The following is a 17781-nucleotide window of genomic DNA, read 5'->3' on the forward strand; positions in this document are numbered from 1 at the left end:
TCCAGTGACAGATGGGATCAAAGCTTCTGTGAGGGCAGAGAAAGGTCCTGGGTATCCACATCCCAGCTGCTGCCACTGCTTTTCTTTCAGAGGCAAATGAGCTATCCTAAAACCTGTTTTGGGTCAGTGGCCAGCACAAGTGGGGATAACCTGTGAGGAAGAGGAGAGAGGTAAAGAGGGAGTAAATCATTCTCCTCCAGTGCTGCCCTCGGCAAGGCAGGCAAGCCTGGTACTTCAGAGGAAGCATTAGTGCAATTTATGCTCTGAAAGTGTTTTGGTAGTCTTGCTCATGCCTTTGCTGGCATTGAGATGCTTTACAGGTGCAAGGAGACAGTAAGGCAAACTGGTTGCCCCCAGATTATTACAGCAGTACTCCAGTCAGTTGTTTAACGTGTTCAGCAAGGAGACTGCCACCCTTCTTTCGGAGAAGGACCTTGTGATATGTTACTCCTGCTCTGGGTGCAGTGTTTCCTGGAGGCTGCAACTGTCCAGTGCACAGCAATGCCTTGTGGGACACAGCACAAGAAGCCTCAGCTCAGAACCCATGTGCCTCATGGTATGTCAGATACACATCCCCACAGACACCCCGCAGCCTTGCTGTGCTGCTCATAAACCAGATGTTAAGAGGTTGGTTATGACCTGCATAGCACTGACCAGACTTAGCCATTTAAAAGGTGTAGGTCCCAATGCCACATCTTGGTAGCCACAGTGGAACAACAGCAAATCAAGAGCATGGTACAAAACACAGGTTCTGTACCCTCATACCTGTTCTACACACATGACTTGTTAGTGGTGCTCTGCCAGCCTAAGACTCCTGCCAGCAGGTATTCAGTCCATTTGGCCTGGTAGTCTGGTAGCTGAGATGCTCTACAGGCAAGACAGCAAAGAGCGTGTCCTCAGCCTGCCTATTCCCTGGCTGTGGCAATATCCGTTCCTCCAGGGAAGGTGCACAGCCTCACAAGGCAGCACTGTTGCCTGTGGCCAATGACTTGTATTACAGAGGCTTATTAGCCAGCAGTAGTGCTGAGGAAGCCAAGCTGCAGTACTTTGGCAGGGGGTATCGCTTTCTGCTCCTGTGCATCACAGGCTCTTGAGATATGGTCTGGTATTCCCACTGTTGCCTTGAAGCTCACAGGTGGACATCAGCCACCTTGCTGTCTTGCTCAGGGAGTGTGAGAATCCAGCTCTGCGTCTTTGCTAAATTACCAATTTTCTTTTTTGAGTGGGGAAAATAAGAGCTAACAGTGATGCACCCTCATGCCTGTTTGGCTTAGACACCGAGTGTGGCACAGTCTGGCACAGTCATCCCTCAGATATATTATCACAGAGAGCAAAAACAAGACCTAATATGTTAAAGCACACTTTTATCTGTAATCTGTTCTAGTGTGGATACCTAAAGGAAGAGAGAACAACAGAACAAAATAAGTAGACTTCTTTAAGATAAAGCTAAGCCTACTTTCTTACATAACAAGCCAAATTTTTCTTCTGAGGTCTACAGTTTAATCTGGGGCAGGGAGGCACTAAGAAACTCATCAGTGTTACCAGATTCTGGATGTTGGTATAAAGACTCTTCATTACATCAATGTATTTTTTTTTTCCTGTAATGCCTTTGGGTTCACTGCACCTCTTAAAAAAGCCTGCATTCAGCGTGGTGGGTTGCCCGTGGAGCTGGCGGCACATGTCAGAATCCCTGTTTGCAATGGGTCTCTGTGGAGTCCCACTGCAGAAGCTGTCCCATCTGTATTTTGGCTGAGAACTAACAAAGCTTTTTTTAAATCAGGTCTCACACTGAATGCCTCACCCCAAGTTTTGCTTTCCTGTATTGCTGCTGACTGGGTTTGAGCAGCAGAGCTTCACTTGCCAAATCTCCCCTGAGGCTTTGAGAAATAGGGCCACCCATCTTCCACTTGTCTCCCACACTGGTATCACCTATGGCTCCTACTTGCTGCCATTCCTTCTTCCAAGCAGGCAGAGTTCGGGCAGCAATGAGCTGTTAAGAGCTCTATCAGTCAGTATGGGTTGCTTTTCCAGGTTGCTGTGCCTGAAGTGAAAGCATCTCGCTGTGCCCATGCACAGTGACCAGCTGTCCCCAGCCAAAGTGACACCCCTACTCAGGTTGGACTCCCACTTTGTGTGCTGGCGGGGCATCCTACAGTGGTACAGAAATGCTTTCCTTCTCTTTGAAATAGAATTATAGAATAGTTAGGAAAGCACCTTAAGATCATCTAGTTCCAGCCCCCCCTGCCATAGGCAGAGATGCCTCACACTAGACCATGTCTGCTAAGTCTGTGTCCAACCTGGCCTTGAACACTGCCAGGGATGGAGCATTCACAACTTCTTTGGGCAACCCATTCCAGTGCCTCACCACCCTTACAGTAAAGAACTTCTTTATATCTAACCTGAACTTCCCTTATTTAAGTCTAAACCTGTTACCCCTTGTCCTATTGCCATGGTCCCTGGTGAAGAATCGCTCTCCAGTATCCTCACAGGCCTCTTTCAGATATTGGAAGGCTGCTATGAGGTCATCACAAACAGCCCAAACATACTGAGCCCTTGTCTGCAGAATAATTTAATAGGGTTTTGTTGGAGGGCTGAGTTTATGAGAGGGTGAAAAAAGGCTTTTGCATCACCAGGAGGCTCTCCAAGATCCTTCTGAAAGAGACAATCACTGACTGCTGGCAGGATTGGTTTTGTTGTAATATTAATGATCTCTCTGGGCAGCTTGAGTTTCATGTGCACATCTTTTTAATTATTCAGATAAAAATAGCTAAGGTATAACTGCAAAACAGTCATTCTGTGTTTCAGTTTGGATTTAGAAAAGGGGTTAATGATAACTTCAATTACATACAAAGGTACAAATGTGTAGGAAATGCAAACCATCCAGAATCTAAACTGCCTCCGTGCTATACAAAATTACCTGTATCTAAGTCCACATTAAGTACAATTCCAGCAGTTCCCCAAGGTTTACCTTGTACTTTCTGATAAACAAAGCCATAACAAAGACTACACACTTTTATAGTCAGATCTTTCATGCAGAACTTTCTTGGTAGCAGAACAGTGTTGGGAACCAGCTACAAACTGCTTGCCATAGCCCACTGTGGTGGTTCCCAGTCTGCCCATTTGCAAGTGCTCTCCCATTGACAGCATCCTCAGAAGAAGTAACATTTGCAGTACATACTGTCAAGACCTGGTTGGCATCTCTGAGCTGCCACATCTCTAACAGCTGTAAGGCAAAGCTATGCATTAAACCCTAAATTTCATTTCTGGAGCTAGGCTTCATGAGAGGGCATTCAGGGTAAATGTGCTAACTTTGGCAGTTACTTTCATGAGGTAGATATGTTCTTCTGAGGTCTCCTTTTATTTTATGCTTTGTTTACTTCTACTTTTGTATGACTTCAGGTTGTACGTGCTTATCTAATTGAGGAAAATAAACATATATTTTTCTATGTCTTCTATTATTGCAAGTTTTTACACTACAGCTACTGTACAAGGCAGTATTTGAAGTTCAAGCTCCAAGTTGTTTCAGGGTTGGTTTTTTTTTCATTTTTTTCAGTTTTCAGTTTTTCAGCATCTCATGAGGATGCAACAGAGGTTTCGGATTTATTAATGGAACACTAATGGTCTTCACAATCCTTTCAAGAAGAAAAAATAAAGATTATTTTAGAAAAAGTGAATATTGATTATATTGCTGGAGTGACTCCATGGGTGAATTAAAGCACAGTAAAATGCAGACCAAAATATATATATTGCATTCCTAATGCACTAAGAGGTGGCTGTGCAATTAATGCAGTGTAAGTCAAGACAGGTCAGATGATTTTACAGCCCGGGTGAAATCACAGCTCTTCTGGTTAGAATAAAACATGACATTTTATATTGCTTCAAGAAAATGGGACATGTGTCAATACAAATAAAGTCTATTGGTAGCACAAGCTTTAAATGATTAGAATCTTTTTTCCTATAACCTGGAAGAAATGGGAAATACAGCCTGATTTTTATCACAAAAACATGATCTGAAAATAACGTTATCTTTATTCAAATGTATAGTACTGTTCAGCCTAAGCAGAATCAAATTATTTTGAAAGGATTATAAAAGCAGGTTTCTACTTTCCATTGGAGAAGGGGCCAGGGAAAATCTGTGGTTATGATGGCAAGACAGTGCGCTACATAAAAAGAAGAATTTTTGGTCACTCGTCATGAAGCAGGAAACAATGCAACAAATTCACCCCAAGCTAAAAAAAAACCAGAAAAGTTATTTTGAGATGGCACAGAAACAAATAAACCACAAACTCTGCTTTAGAGGTACTGAAGGATGATTGTACACCACACCTGATGACTGTACACCATGTGGTACTACTCCCTCGCAGGCTCAGCAAAGCCCAGCAGAGCCAGTAAGGGAGAAGCAGTACCCCTCAGCAGCTTGCGAACTTCAAAGATGAGGTGATGGGGCAGAGAAATTGTGCATTTGGGCTTCTGCATTTTCCCTTTAACAAGATAATGTCAGTAATTCTACTAAATAAAAGCTGACTCAAGTCAACAGAGATGCAGTTTCAGGACACAAGTTGTTCATACCTGTGGGCATCTTGGAGTAGATAGTGAAGAAGTTTTGCTCTAGGTTATTGCTCCTCATAAAAGGGAATTTAATGCAAAGAAGTAAGTGGAATGCATCTGTATGTGGCAGGGCAAAAGATCCTTCACACTAACATAGGGAGCACAATTAATAAGGGAGCTGGCAGCAACTCACGATTACCAAGTGACCAACCCTCAGTCTGAAATGAGAGGAGTGCTCCTTTCCTTCCCAGGAGCTAAGCAAGGGTGTGGGCATTTACAAGACACGGGAGGCTAATGTGCAAAATCAAGTGGGAGGCTGGGAATACCTGAACTGTTAGGCTCCAGACTGACCCAGAGCCACCCTCCCAACCATCAATAGTTCTTCTTTGAAGGCACACTTGAACCTGACTGCCCTCTGTTAACTTTACTTCACATTTTGCATCTCCATCAGAATTGTATTTATCTTCCAGCACCGCACTTCTTCCTTCTACAGTTTCTGGCTTTCCAATGAGAATGGCTGTCCCCCATTCCATGTACTCCTTGGTGTATCTCATATCCCTGCAACTGCAGTATGTGATGATTCATGTTCCATCTCACTTTTTCTCTTCCTGTCTGCTTCAGCAGGCTGGCTAATTACAGAAGCTGAGCCTTCTGACTTCTGAACCTCCAAGCTACATGTGACTGTTCCTTTCAAGTGTTTCTTAGAAGTGTGTGGAAAATAAATAAACTAATAAACTGCTTTTTTTTTTCTTTAATTACAGCTGAGATTTCAACATAATGAAATAACTTGAGAAGCCATTTTCAGAAAAACTTTCTACGAGATAGTCTTAATTCTTATCTCTGCTCATAGCCACTGTATATTTCTTTTCCCACTACTTTCTCCCTCCTTTTCCTAGGAACCTGACATAGGGTGTTTGTGGAAAATATGTAAAGAAATTGTGAAGTCCTTCAAAAATGACCATTTAATGTCACTGGATCACCAAGGAACAATGAGCAACGAGACAGTGTAACAGGATGTGATGGAATTCAAGTTTTGATTTTATTTTACATGGAAATTAAATGCAAATCTCTTCTGAGGCTCTCATACAAGTCCAATTGGGTTTTGGCACAATTAATGTTTCAATTATTATCTGAAACTGTTGTTCCACAACACAGGTTAAGCCAACCTTAAAGCTTACTGCCCTTCTCCAAAGGGCTGTTCTGCCCCAGCTTCTCCCTGGCCATATGCTCCCTCCTGGCACTGCTCACCTCCTGGCTGGCACTAGTCCTCAATAAGGGGAAAATTCAGCTGCTTGAACAGCAAAACCACCAGCGGTGCCTTCAAAGGAAAAAAAAAAAAAAAGGAAAAAACATATATTTACAATTCAGACAAGCATCAGTTTCAGTGAAGGGCTGAGACTGGGACTGGGACTGTCTGGAGCAATGGGGGAGAGATGAGGCAACACGATGAACCACAACAGAGCTGAATAGCTGAGGCCACCCAGACCACCATGGTTGGCTCTGTTTGACTTTTTTTTTGGCAGATCAGCTCCTTGCTCTGACTGCAGTGTTGCAGAAACAAATATCTAGGAGCAGGAGAACCAGGGGCCTACAACCAGAAATAAACACAGAGACTGAAAAACACCAGCCCCAAATATGACTTTCTCAATTTCAAGGTGAGAATCACCTCTTGCCTCACCTCTAATCCCAAGTGTGTGCCTGATGCTGTAACATGACTTTATCTCCTACCACCACCATTTCTGTAAGCATCAAAGCTGCAGCTCCATACTCATGAACAAGTTTCAACACGAAGGCAAAAAGATTTGCAAATTTGACTTAAATGCTGTCCCCTTCAATAGCACCTATTAAATTTCCGCAGAACTGGGCTAAGAGAAGTGTGAAATCTTGATTGGCTTCCTATGCACAGATTAAGAAAAAACTTTCTGCAGCATGAATATGTAGCATGTACTCAGTGCACAGTACTCAGTTACACTGTGCCAGAGTTGCATATTTATGAATAATACAAGAATTTTTTAATAAAAAATCCAAAACAGCTAAAAACCAAGGTGCAGGATATTCTAGCACTGTTTATCTTGCTAAAATTATCTCTAGTGCAATCATGTACATGCTAGCTTTAAACCAGATTGTTTTAACCAGAGGAATGAAATACAGCCATAACAGATAGGATACTCCACCAGGAGAGTAAACCTGAGGGCTAGAGAGTGAGGAGAGAGCACATGGGGACATCTGGAGACATGCCATAAGTACACAAGGACCTGCTTAAGCAGTCCCACCCCTCTGCCCACACCACTCACTGAACTCTCCCACGTTGGCAGGGCTTCTATGCATGCTTAGAAGCAGAAAGTCAGGTGCTCATGGTAAGGTTTTTGTCAAAACCAGGGGTATCCACAGACAATTAGGTCCATGTGCTTGTTGCTTCAATGCCAACCATTGTTAATTAGGTACATGATCCCTCTTACCAGATACAGAGAAACAAGCAGCATCAAACGCTTTTTGTATTAAGCGATATAGGAAAAGCAGTCCAAAAACAATACAGTTCCTTCCCCAGGCAGCTCACAGTTTAATGAAAAACTACAAGCAAGCAACAAGCAAGCGGGAAGAAAGGAAAAGATGAGAAAGCCAGGATAACAGCTGATCACACAAACCTCTGGATCTAAGGCTTTTAAAGCAAACAAAAATTAGCTGTTCTATTCCAGTTTTATCTACATCAGTTTTATTTCACTTGATAGGTCTCAAAACAAATAGATGAAGTGAGAAACTGTGCCCCTTGGGGGACGTTTCTAGTGGGCTAACCCAGGAATCTGTGCAGGTCTCAGCACTTCTCAGAATCTGTTTTCTTTCAATTCACTGTTGGCAAAATTTGAAACAACCAACCATACAGTTGTAGTAACTTACGCTGAAGCTGTTAACTTGGTTAGGGTAATGTTAGGAACAAAGACCACTGGTTATCTGCTGTGGCTCCATATTTGTCCAAGTGCAACTCCTCTCCTGAACATTATGTGGCACGCTGCATGCATGACCAGTGGAGCAGAGACTCCCCTGCAGAAGGTGGTCAAGCAGAAGCAAAGATATATTCCTCTTGCAGACAGCATTACTGAAACCATCTCTGAAATGCTGCATCCGTTTCCGCTGTCATGCTTCAGAAAGGACGTTTACCACAAAATTTTATATGGTCTCAGCACTGCAGTGGTAATAGCTATAGAGATAATCTCAGCCCATTTATCCAAGAGAAAATTAAGGGCTGACTTGACTTGAAAATACAGCTGATAGGTCCTTACCCTGAAAAATGAAGATGAGAAGACATCACTGGCTAAGATCTGAGGTTAGACCACTTCAACTGATGAGCTTTTGGAACAATAGACTTATCAACGTAGTGGTTCCTCCATCACTCAACTCTCTATACGAAGATGAATCTTCTTTTCAAAGCCAAGCTATAGCCAAATATTATAAAACAGAACTTACTGTCATGGAAATGATCACACTAGATAATCCTTTCTAGTCTTAATACCTATAAATTAGTAGTATTTCCATTATAAATATTCTTTCACGCATCATCAGATCAATCATGAAACTTGGATCCTAAGGCAGCATGTAGATTCAGCAAAACAGTAAGAATGCACATGCAAAACAATAATTTAGGCCACCAAACTGCTACAGTGGAAGAAATGCAAAAGTAATAAGAAAGAAAACACAAAGAAAAAATAAAAACATTTTTAAAAGTTTTGGTTTCCTCCAAACACAGCAAGGCCACCTCTCTGCCTGTATGCAAGCTGAAAGAAGACAGAGAAGGAAAGAGATACAGCAATGGATACACACACATTGTGTTTCCTTGTAAACCAACGCTTTTTCTTCCCCTAGCACCGGGCTGTAAACCTGAGCAGGTATGGCACTTCAATTCTAGGACAGAGTGCCAACATCATTTTCTAGCATAAAGCTCTGGTTGCTTAGAAACATTTTACCCACAACTTTTACTTTCCTTTATTTGTGCAGAGGAAGAGTTGAAATAATAGCCACAAGTACCTTTACGGTGAAGAGGCTTCTGACAGCTGGGGCAGTCCGGTCTAGGAGACTCTTCTTCCACCGCACAATCAGCTCATGTCAGCTGTAGAAAATAGTGACCTGACAGAAAAGGTTTGCTGCTCTTTTTTTTATCCTCTCAGGAAGAGGACATAATATGGAAATAAGTGTTTATGTTTTCTAAATACTTGTTTCCTGTATTTTAACTGAGTTAGGTAACTTAAATACCTAAGGCATTTTATTTATTGTACATCATTGTGGGTTTTAGCTCATTCTACATGCCGTCTGAAAATGCCATCACAAATAAGAGCTTCCTTCAAGCTACAGACAGAGTAACTTGCATTTTCCTGTCCAACAGTTTGAAACTACTTTCATATAAAAATACTCTTTAAAAGCTCATTTTGATCTTACAAGATTCCTGAGATAATGGGCATTTGTTTTTTTCTGAGACTGCCCAAAAATATCTGGCCAAAAATAGCATTATTAACACGAACAGCAAGCTTGTTGTTACAAAAGGTTTTATTATGTTCATTTGGGTAAAACCTTCTTGTCTGTGCCTGGTGACAGCCCATCATCACACGTTTCAGACCATCATACCGCAGTGCCAGCTGTGTCTGAGTGCTGTTTGCTTTCCATCTCTGATGGGGCATCTGTTGGGCTTGACTGTCCCTGAGCCCCAGACTTCACAGCATGCATTGCATAGTTAATACTTGTGCTTTCTGTCCAGCTCCACGACCCCCAGAGGGGATTATACAACATCCCATTCACTGTCTTGACTGAAAAGCCATCTAGAAAAGAAAGAAGCCGTAAAGCAAGTGATGTTCTTAAATACTGTAAGTCACTGCAACATCAAACCATTTAGAACAGCAAGACTTAAACAGGCTGTTTCCTCTGAGCTGGGGAGCAGTGCTTCACAAGCTGGCCTTTGTCAGACAGCATCACAAGCAGCAGCAGCAGCAGGCATCACTGGTAACAGTGAGTCCCATTATTGGCAGCAGCAGCAGTAGCTCTGTGCCTGACCATGTACCATTAGCATGCTATACAGTGAGCCACTGCAAAGTCATAAGCTAGAAACCTCAACTTCACCACATCTTTGTGACTGGTAATGTTTTCTGTGGGTGGAAATATTCTTCAGATTGAGGTCGCACTCTTCAAAGTGAAAACCTGAGCATATCTTTGGAAGGATTCTGCAGACTCCCCTTAGGAGTAGAAAAATGTAAGAAAGAGGCAGAAAAATGCCATCAAGGACCCAGTGCAAATGAAAATTGATTTAGCACTCCCTGCTGAGCAGCTCTCAGTTCACTGCATGGCTCTGCTGTGTCCCATCAGGGTACATGATGGAAGTAGAAACACCCTATTGAAACAAATCACTGCACTGCATCTCCTTCTCCTTTTGAAGGGAGAAGAGAAAGAGACACTGATATGTGAACTGGTATTAGTCATGTTCCTTACAGCAGTACTGCAAAGCGCCAGGAAAAGACCTTGCCAAGAGAACAGCTCAACTCGTAATTCAGCACTGCATGAGCTATTAGGAGGGAGGAAAATAACCGTTATAGCTGAACCCAGGACAGCCTCCTTACAGTGAACTAAAGCAAAGTGAAATATTCAGTGAGAGGGTTTTAAAACATCTGTAGAGAAGGAGGAAAATGGGTGGAACTCTTCCCAGCTCAGTGTTTTGTATATTTTAAAAGCACTCAAGCCATGGTAATTTAATTATTTCTTCAAATCAGTATCATACAGTTTCTCAAGAACTGACTAATGAATTTGTGGTAGGTTTAATCTTCACATTTTTTAAGAAATCTTTTAGTCATATAATATGAATAAAGAGCATGGAGCAGCATCCAAAATTAAAAACACCTTTCTCCCAAGGAAAAGATGAGAAACAGTGCAGTGCAGCTCTGGAATGCCAATACAGTTATTTTCTCAAACCTGACCTAGAGCATAAGGAACCACTTCAGTGCATACATTCTGTCATGTGAACAGGATGGAAAACCTTGGGATTTTCATTTAGGCTATCAAATAGAGGGAAGCTGTACCGGTGATTTTGTTTGACTGATCTCTGCATCCCTAGGGCTCCACTTAGTTTATTTAACTTATGCAAAATACAGTAAGCAATAGTGTCCTTAAACCAGAAATCAATGTATGACTGCTAACTCACAGAGGAAAAGCTGTGTACTGTTGCTAGCACACACCCCACCTAACTTATCTCCTTGCCATTTCTACAGGGACCATGTGAATACCTCTCTGCATTACCATCATCCAGCCTGGAACTCACTTGATTCCAGGAGGCGCTCCAGGTCTTCAGGGGGAACAAACTTCTCCCATTCATGTGTTCCTTCTGGTACAACGCCCAGAATTTTTTCTGCAACCACAATTCCCAGGACATAGGACAACTGTGTTCTATTGACTGTAGTAATGAATAAAGAACCTCCAGGCTAATTAAAAGATTAAAATATTCAATCAGAAAAATATTTATCATTTTAAAAAATGTACATTTAATGGCATTAAAACACATAATTTGTCTATCTACAAGTCTACATGCTGCAAGAGTAAGAATTAATTTCATCCCAGGATAAATATTTACAAGTATACTATTAAATACAATAAAGAATATAGTGTTCTAACCATATTACTCAGTAGTCCTTCAAGAGTCGACCTAATCAAAGTCTTGGGCAGTCTGAAAACCACTTCCTTCCTCAAAAAATGTTACTTATAATGCACCATTGCCAAGGAAATGGATAAATAGAAGATACTAAGGTACATAAAATACCTGTTGCAAAAATAAACACTTTGTAAATTTAAAACCAAAGTAAAATATGTAATACTGCCTAATTTTTAAAGCTGCTGAATGCTATGCTTGTTTTAGTGATTACAGGGTCAAAAAACAAAGCCAGAAATTAATTCTAAGAACTTCAGAGATTGTTTGGTAGAAATAAAGGGTAATTTCCATTACCATAGCAGGCTGAAAATTAGTTCAGCATTTCATTCAAATCATCTATATTCCTTTTGATGACCAGAAAGGTAAATCAAGAGATTAAATGAAAGCTGTTACTTGTGTACTGGGCCCACCATCCTTCTTTATCAGAGAGGAATAAAACAACATCTGATTACATCCAGGCATAACTATGACCCTTCATAACCCTTCATGACGCTAGAGCTGGAATGGAATCTTAGGAGCCAAACATCATTACAGTCAGCTTCAGTGCAGTCTGAGCCACAGCCATCGATCAATAGCAGCAATGTCATGTTTTCTCTCATCTGGGTGAAATCAGAAGCAACCAGGTTTCTTAAGGTCTTGCTTCAAAGCAACACTGCAATTCTGGGTAATGCCAATATCACTTTTCTAACGGAGGGTTGGGGAAACAAATCTCATCTAACTTTAGTTACTGAAGTTGGAAAGATGTACTTGCATGATGGAGGCGAATGGAATGTACCTCTAGAGCATGGTTCAAACTTCAAGGTGGAGAAATGAATGCAGATGTAGGTGTCTTCACACCCATTCAAATGAAAGCCTTAATAATAAAAGAGAATAAATGTTCCCAATAATGAAAGCAAAAACTCTCTTACCTTTAACACCTGAGAGCAACACTTGATAAACATTTCAAGGTCAGCCACATGCTCCACTACTTCAGAAGCTACAATTACATCAAAGGTTTCCATAGACTCTTCCACAATCTCCTCCAGTGAACTGGACTTATACTGTATTCTCTGGGCCAGGACCGGATCAAATGACTTGTGCTGATCTGCTGTTCTAATGTTGTCCTCCAGAGGATCAATTCCAGTAACTGAAGCTCCTAGTCTACCTAAAGGCTAATAATACAGAGTATAATTTATTCTCTGCATGAAAACAATTTACTTAAAGGTGTCTGCAGCTTTGCAAGGTACATACATGAAGCAGAAAAAAATCCAGGAGAACACAAGGTAAACAAAAAAAAAATCATGAGCTCTGACATGGCAGTTTTATATTAAATGTTTATTAAAGCAAGGAAATTCTTAGATCTGGAGGAGGTGGTGTTAATTTTCTTAGAAAATTATGCATTGCAATAGACATACTGAAATTGTCTTTTAGAATAAATTGTTCCAAACCTGCCACTATTATCTTCCAATAGAGGAAAAACAAAGGGGGAAAATCAACACAGTCCTCAAAGGGGGGAAAACAATGCAGTATTTAATTACGGTCATTACTTTCTTCAACATCCACCTGTAATGGTAAATCCTCATCTCTTTTTAATGGTTACTTAATATATGATTATCTCTGGGACTTTCTCACTGCTGAGAACTAAACACTGATGTTTACTAGGATAGTATCAGGCTTGGCTGTCACTCAGGTTTCTCCCGTGTCTTCTTACTCATAGGTTAACACCTCAGCCATCACCTCTTCTGAAACTGAAACAGGCTGCAGAACATGACCACATGTATGTTATTCCAACCTGAAATTCACCATTTGTGCAGCCTGAGAACCTGATGCAGCACTCTGGCTTTGCCAGCCTTGTCAGAGAGTGGGCTCTCACAAGACCACAGGGTTTTGCTCAGAATAAATGAGAAACAAAACAATAAAGAAAGCACAGGGAGAGATTCAGGTCCCTCTTTAACACGTTTCAGATGCTGATAAAGTTCCCAGATCTGTAATAGTAAATTTACAAACAATCCCTATTGTCAGGATATAGCACTGCTCCAAGGCTGTGCAACCAAAAGGTTCCACCAGAGACAGTGACTTCTCACTCCCAGGTTTGTGCAGACTCCTTCAAAAGCAGCTGTAACATCAGCCCCTGTACTAGGAGAACCTCTCCCAATAGAGGGAAGGCATGTCTCGGGTATTTGACTTTATTCCCTGCTTTTCCCATGAGATCAAAGCAAAGGCAAGAATCCCCACCCCCAGTATAAGAAACTGAAGATAAGCATTTCAAAGAAACGAACATGTAAGAACAAGTTCGTAACGGAAAACACTTCTTTGCTAACAAGGATTGTCATGATTAAAGTGTTCTTGCCTAGGCTTGTAAATTGAAAAAAGAAATAGCTGTCACACTGTGACTGCCCAGAGGAGTACCCGAAGACTTTGACATTGTTCTTCCCCTCTCATTTTCTTCACAGTGTTTGAAATCTTACTTATCTGATGAACCTTGGAATTTCATAACTTCTCATTACCAGCTCCTTCTCTGGGGTTTGTAGAACACTCCACACTCCAAACCAGGCAGTAACTAATATATCATGCAAAAGAAAAGCTCCTCGGAGGAGGACTAGAAACTAGGCAGTGTAACAATAGAACAACTCAAACACTGTATGCTTTTTAACAAGAGAAAGCAGAGAACCCCATTTCTTACCTCACTGAGCAGTCCACCTCCACAGCCAACGTCCAGAATTTTTACTCCAGAAAGTGGACTTCCCAGGTGGTAATTATTGCTCATGTTTAACAGAGTATCTCTGGAACAAAAGGGATGGATTAATGGCAAACACATGGCTGCTTTCATAGCTTCAATATGCAGCTTAAGGGCTGGTAACTGCTTTTCTCTTACTGACCTTATGCAGAAACAGTATGTATTATTTAAAAATCTGTCTTCAAACCCATACCTAATAAAGGGCACTCTAATATCATTCATAGAATGAAGGGCTAAATATTCTCCTTCTTCATCCCACCACTTCTGCGCAAGGAACTGGAATTTTTTCATTTCTTTGGGATCCACTGATGACCGTGAAGTGCTGAAACGTGTCTTCACAGTAAGCCTGAATAACGAAAGCTGAATGCCATGAAACTCATACAGGTATTCATGTCAGGTAAAATATGGGAAATTCTGCATCACAAAATGAAAAAGAGATAAAACACACACTCCTTTAGAGGCTCCAGTTACACCTGATTAATAAGAAACAGATTTTATACACTTTATGTGTACAGATGACCAGACACCTGTAATTTTTAAGCGAGTAATTAATAAAACAAAACTAGGCCACATTAAAGGTTTAAACATTTGTGAGATTTAAAAATGACTTCACAGGACACTGTCACGAAGTAAAACTGAACTGTTACACAAAATGATGGTCCTTGTCACGCAGGATATTTTAGATACCACACTTACATGCTGCTTTTCATTTTGAACAGAAGGCCAGCCAGAGTACTGCTGGCTTTCAGCTGTGTTTTCCAGTTGCAGTCCTGAAGGGTACCTCTCATGCCTGCCTGAAAGGACAGATCAGCATGGCTGTCTGCAGAAATAAAAGGAAGGCAACCGAATGGAAAACATCAGCTTTATGAACCTTGTTTGACAATATTGTGCTAGAACACCACCACTAACCATGCAAACCTTTACACGGTGCCCACTATCATACTTGATGAGCGGACGTGATTAAATAAAAGAGCACGTGCTAATTCAGAGCACTTGTACTTCTCAAGTTATGTATGGTGGCATTTTTCAGAGCCTGGATGAGAAGGAACTTTTCACGCAGCTGAGGTATTTCTATTACTACACAAAAACATTTCCTCTGACAACAAGCTGCGCATACACACACCTACCATTAACGCTGGGATCTGATTCCTGTTTCATCGCCTATCGGAGTAAGAAATACACAGCTGCATGCTCATTTTGTCTTATGAACTGGTGATGAAACATAAAACCTCTCGAACAGTGCAGACAGGCCACGGGCACCTGTCCTTCACACCAGCCCTGCCAACATGCACTGGGCTTTCCCAGCGTAACACACACTCACACGATCCAGCTGTGGCCAGGACACCAGCAACCAAATCACAGCGATACCGGAGTAACAGCCCCTGCAGATGGGTTTAGGCAGCAGGGAGCGGCGGGGTGAACTAGGTAAACTACAGGTATCTCTGGGCTGACGGGATGTAAAGGAGGCAGCAGGGGAAAAACGCCTCCATTACGAGAGCTCTGTTAGGGCTCCGTAAAGCCCCCCAGTCCCTACCAGGCCTCACAGGCCGGCGTTAGCCTGGCGTGGCACTGCCAGCACGAGTGGCTCATTACCGGCACGAACACGGTGCGGCCGGGCGGGCTCCCGGCTCTGCCGCGCAAACCATCAGCCATGCCCCAGCCCAGCGCACCAGACCGGGGACAGGCCGCGGCCGGCACGCCGAGCCTAGGCCAGGGGGCCGCCGCCGGGAACTGCCAGAAGCAACGGCCAGGTGGAAGCCGGTGGGAGGCTTACGGGGCCCTGCTGTGAGGCAGCCGGAGAAGTGACTCCCCCGCTAGGCCACCTCGGCCGCGGGGCGGGGGACGGGAACCAGCCAAGCCCCGCGGGCACCGCGCCGGGTCCCTCCCACCCGCGCCCTCCCCGCCCGCCTGCTCACCGCCCGCTGCCCGCCGGCGCCACACGGTGCGGGTGAGGGCGCGGGCCGGCCCGCCGCCGCTCCACATCTCCGAGGCCGCAGCAGTCCGTGCTCGCCCCGCCCCGCTACCCTGCCAGCGCCGGGCGTGCGGCGGCGACACGGTGCCGGCTGCCTGCCGGCCCGGGCGCCGGGAAGGTTGGTTCCGGCCCGGCCCTGCCGTCAGCCGTCGCAGCCCGGCAGTGCTGCCCTTGTCCGTGGTAGTGTCCGGCCGCAGCCCCGGGCAGCGCCTGCTGCGGCCTTAGGTGTTGTGAGGCACCGCCGCCGGTCAGAATGTGTCACCACATCGATTTAAAGATGATTATTTATTACTGCATTTTTATAATATTATAAATGTAAGGGAAGCAGAGCAAAACGCTGGACAGACCATTACAAGCACTTAATCATGCTTGCTAATATGTATTTATGTGTGTGTGTGTGTATATACTTCAGCTGAAGATGTGGTACAAGACGGATGAAAACACTGTTTTTACCTTTCTCTTCACAACAGTGAAGCGCTGTTGTGCGGCCCACTGCTGATGCAGCAGCCGGGAGCCCTCCCTACCCAGCCCATGCCAACCTGCGGTGCACTGTGGCTTGCGGCAGCAGGGCTTCACCCGGGCGCCCCGCGCAAAATTCACAGCCGTTTTATGTATGTCCCCTTACTCCTGCGTGTGGGCCTGATCCTTGCATGTCCTGGCACAAGGAAGCACTTCTTTAGGAGAGTCATGTTGCAATGAGACAGCAATTAGCTTTCAGTCTCTTGTATCACCAGGTAACGCCCGGATTACAAGACTCCTCACTTCTGTGAGAGGGGAGACATGGGGAGGACCGATCCTCAACAGCCTGCACTCCATATCCACGGCTGGAAGCAGAGCTCTTGGGCCTCCCAACACAGCGACGCTTGAGACAACCCCTTGGGTGCTTGGGAACTTCCCAAGCCGTGTTGCTCCTCCCTGTTGCAGAGGCTGCTCGGTCACAGTGTGCAGGCAAAGCCCTTGCTGTGGCCCAGGAGGGACAAGGCTGCCTTCCCCTCCCCATCCCTTGCCCTGGCACAGCTGCCCAGGGCCCTGAACAGAGAGGTTCAGCTGAGGGCTTCAATCTGCATGGCTCTTTGAGATGACACACAAGGAGATCTTCTTCCCCTCCTGCCTCCCCTTGGCAGGCTTTGGCCTTTTCCGATCCACATGGTGAGCTAGTTTAACACGCTGAAATGGTAAAGAATTCAGGCAGTTTTGAAAAAGAATCGTTTTCTGACACTTTATTCAGCCACAGGTCTCATGAAGAAGTCCCATGAAAATCCAAGGTCTCAGGAAGGGAGGGGTATGGAGAAAGGCAAAGATAAGCCATGAAAGCAGGAGCTGGCAGCGCTCCCGTGCTTTCCACGCAGATGATTGCAGTATCCCGGTTCCCTGTCCAGCCACGTGGATGGATGTTGGCAGCCACAGGCAGGAGCATGGCCTGCGCAAACCACCCGGCAGCAGGTTTGGAGCAGTACAACCTCTATCCAAAGCCAGGGTGTTTCATTAACTGACCTTGCTCAGTGCACCAACCCTTGCTGCTTGAAATCTGCCCACTGGCAGGTCTGCAAATACAGTGTAATTCATCTACTAGGTAATGTTTGGATTTACTTTTTTTAAAGCTAATTAAGGACTGCTGAAAGGTCTCAAAAGACCTGGTCTTGGCAGCAAATAAATACGTGGCAAAGCTGCTCAGTATGTATGTGCACCACTTCACTATGCACCTACCTCCCATGCAGCAAAGTTCACATTGCAGTGGACTTAGGAGTCATGAATGACACCTCAGAGCTACTGGAAAAAGCTCAAAGAAATGCTTTATGCCGAGACACACAGTCTCTTTAAGACACAAAACTAACCCTTCTTTCAAGTGTGCTTCTGCATATTATTTAT

At 43.7% G+C, this 17781-nt stretch overlaps 1 protein-coding gene across 2 annotated transcripts; it reads right to left on the reverse strand.

Annotated features, from left to right (window-relative positions):
* Window positions 1-9066: 9066 nt before the first annotated feature.
* On the reverse strand, window positions 9067-15956 carry COQ3 (coenzyme Q3, methyltransferase). Of its 2 annotated transcripts, XM_062608456.1 has the most exons (7): window positions 15857-15956; window positions 14637-14760; window positions 14134-14286; window positions 13887-13986; window positions 12133-12375; window positions 10841-11000; window positions 9067-9353 (listed from the first exon to the last, which is right to left on the reverse strand). In XM_062608456.1, exons 1-7 carry the CDS (start codon window positions 15921-15923, stop codon window positions 9157-9159), a joined length of 1044 nt encoding a protein of 347 aa, XP_062464440.1. In that variant the 5' UTR covers window positions 15924-15956; the 3' UTR covers window positions 9067-9156. The 2 variants fall into 2 exon arrangements, with proteins under 2 accessions (XP_062464440.1, XP_062464441.1); XM_062608457.1 differs by lacking the exon at window positions 14134-14286 and having other exon boundaries at window positions 15857-15932.
* Window positions 15957-17781: the final 1825 nt, after the last annotated feature.

Source organism: Pezoporus occidentalis, unplaced genomic scaffold, assembly GCF_034315485.1.
Source record: "Pezoporus occidentalis ecotype Australia unplaced genomic scaffold, CSIRO_AGI_Poc_V1 ctg13, whole genome shotgun sequence".
NCBI classification, from domain to species: domain Eukaryota; kingdom Metazoa; phylum Chordata; class Aves; order Psittaciformes; family Psittacidae; genus Pezoporus; species Pezoporus occidentalis.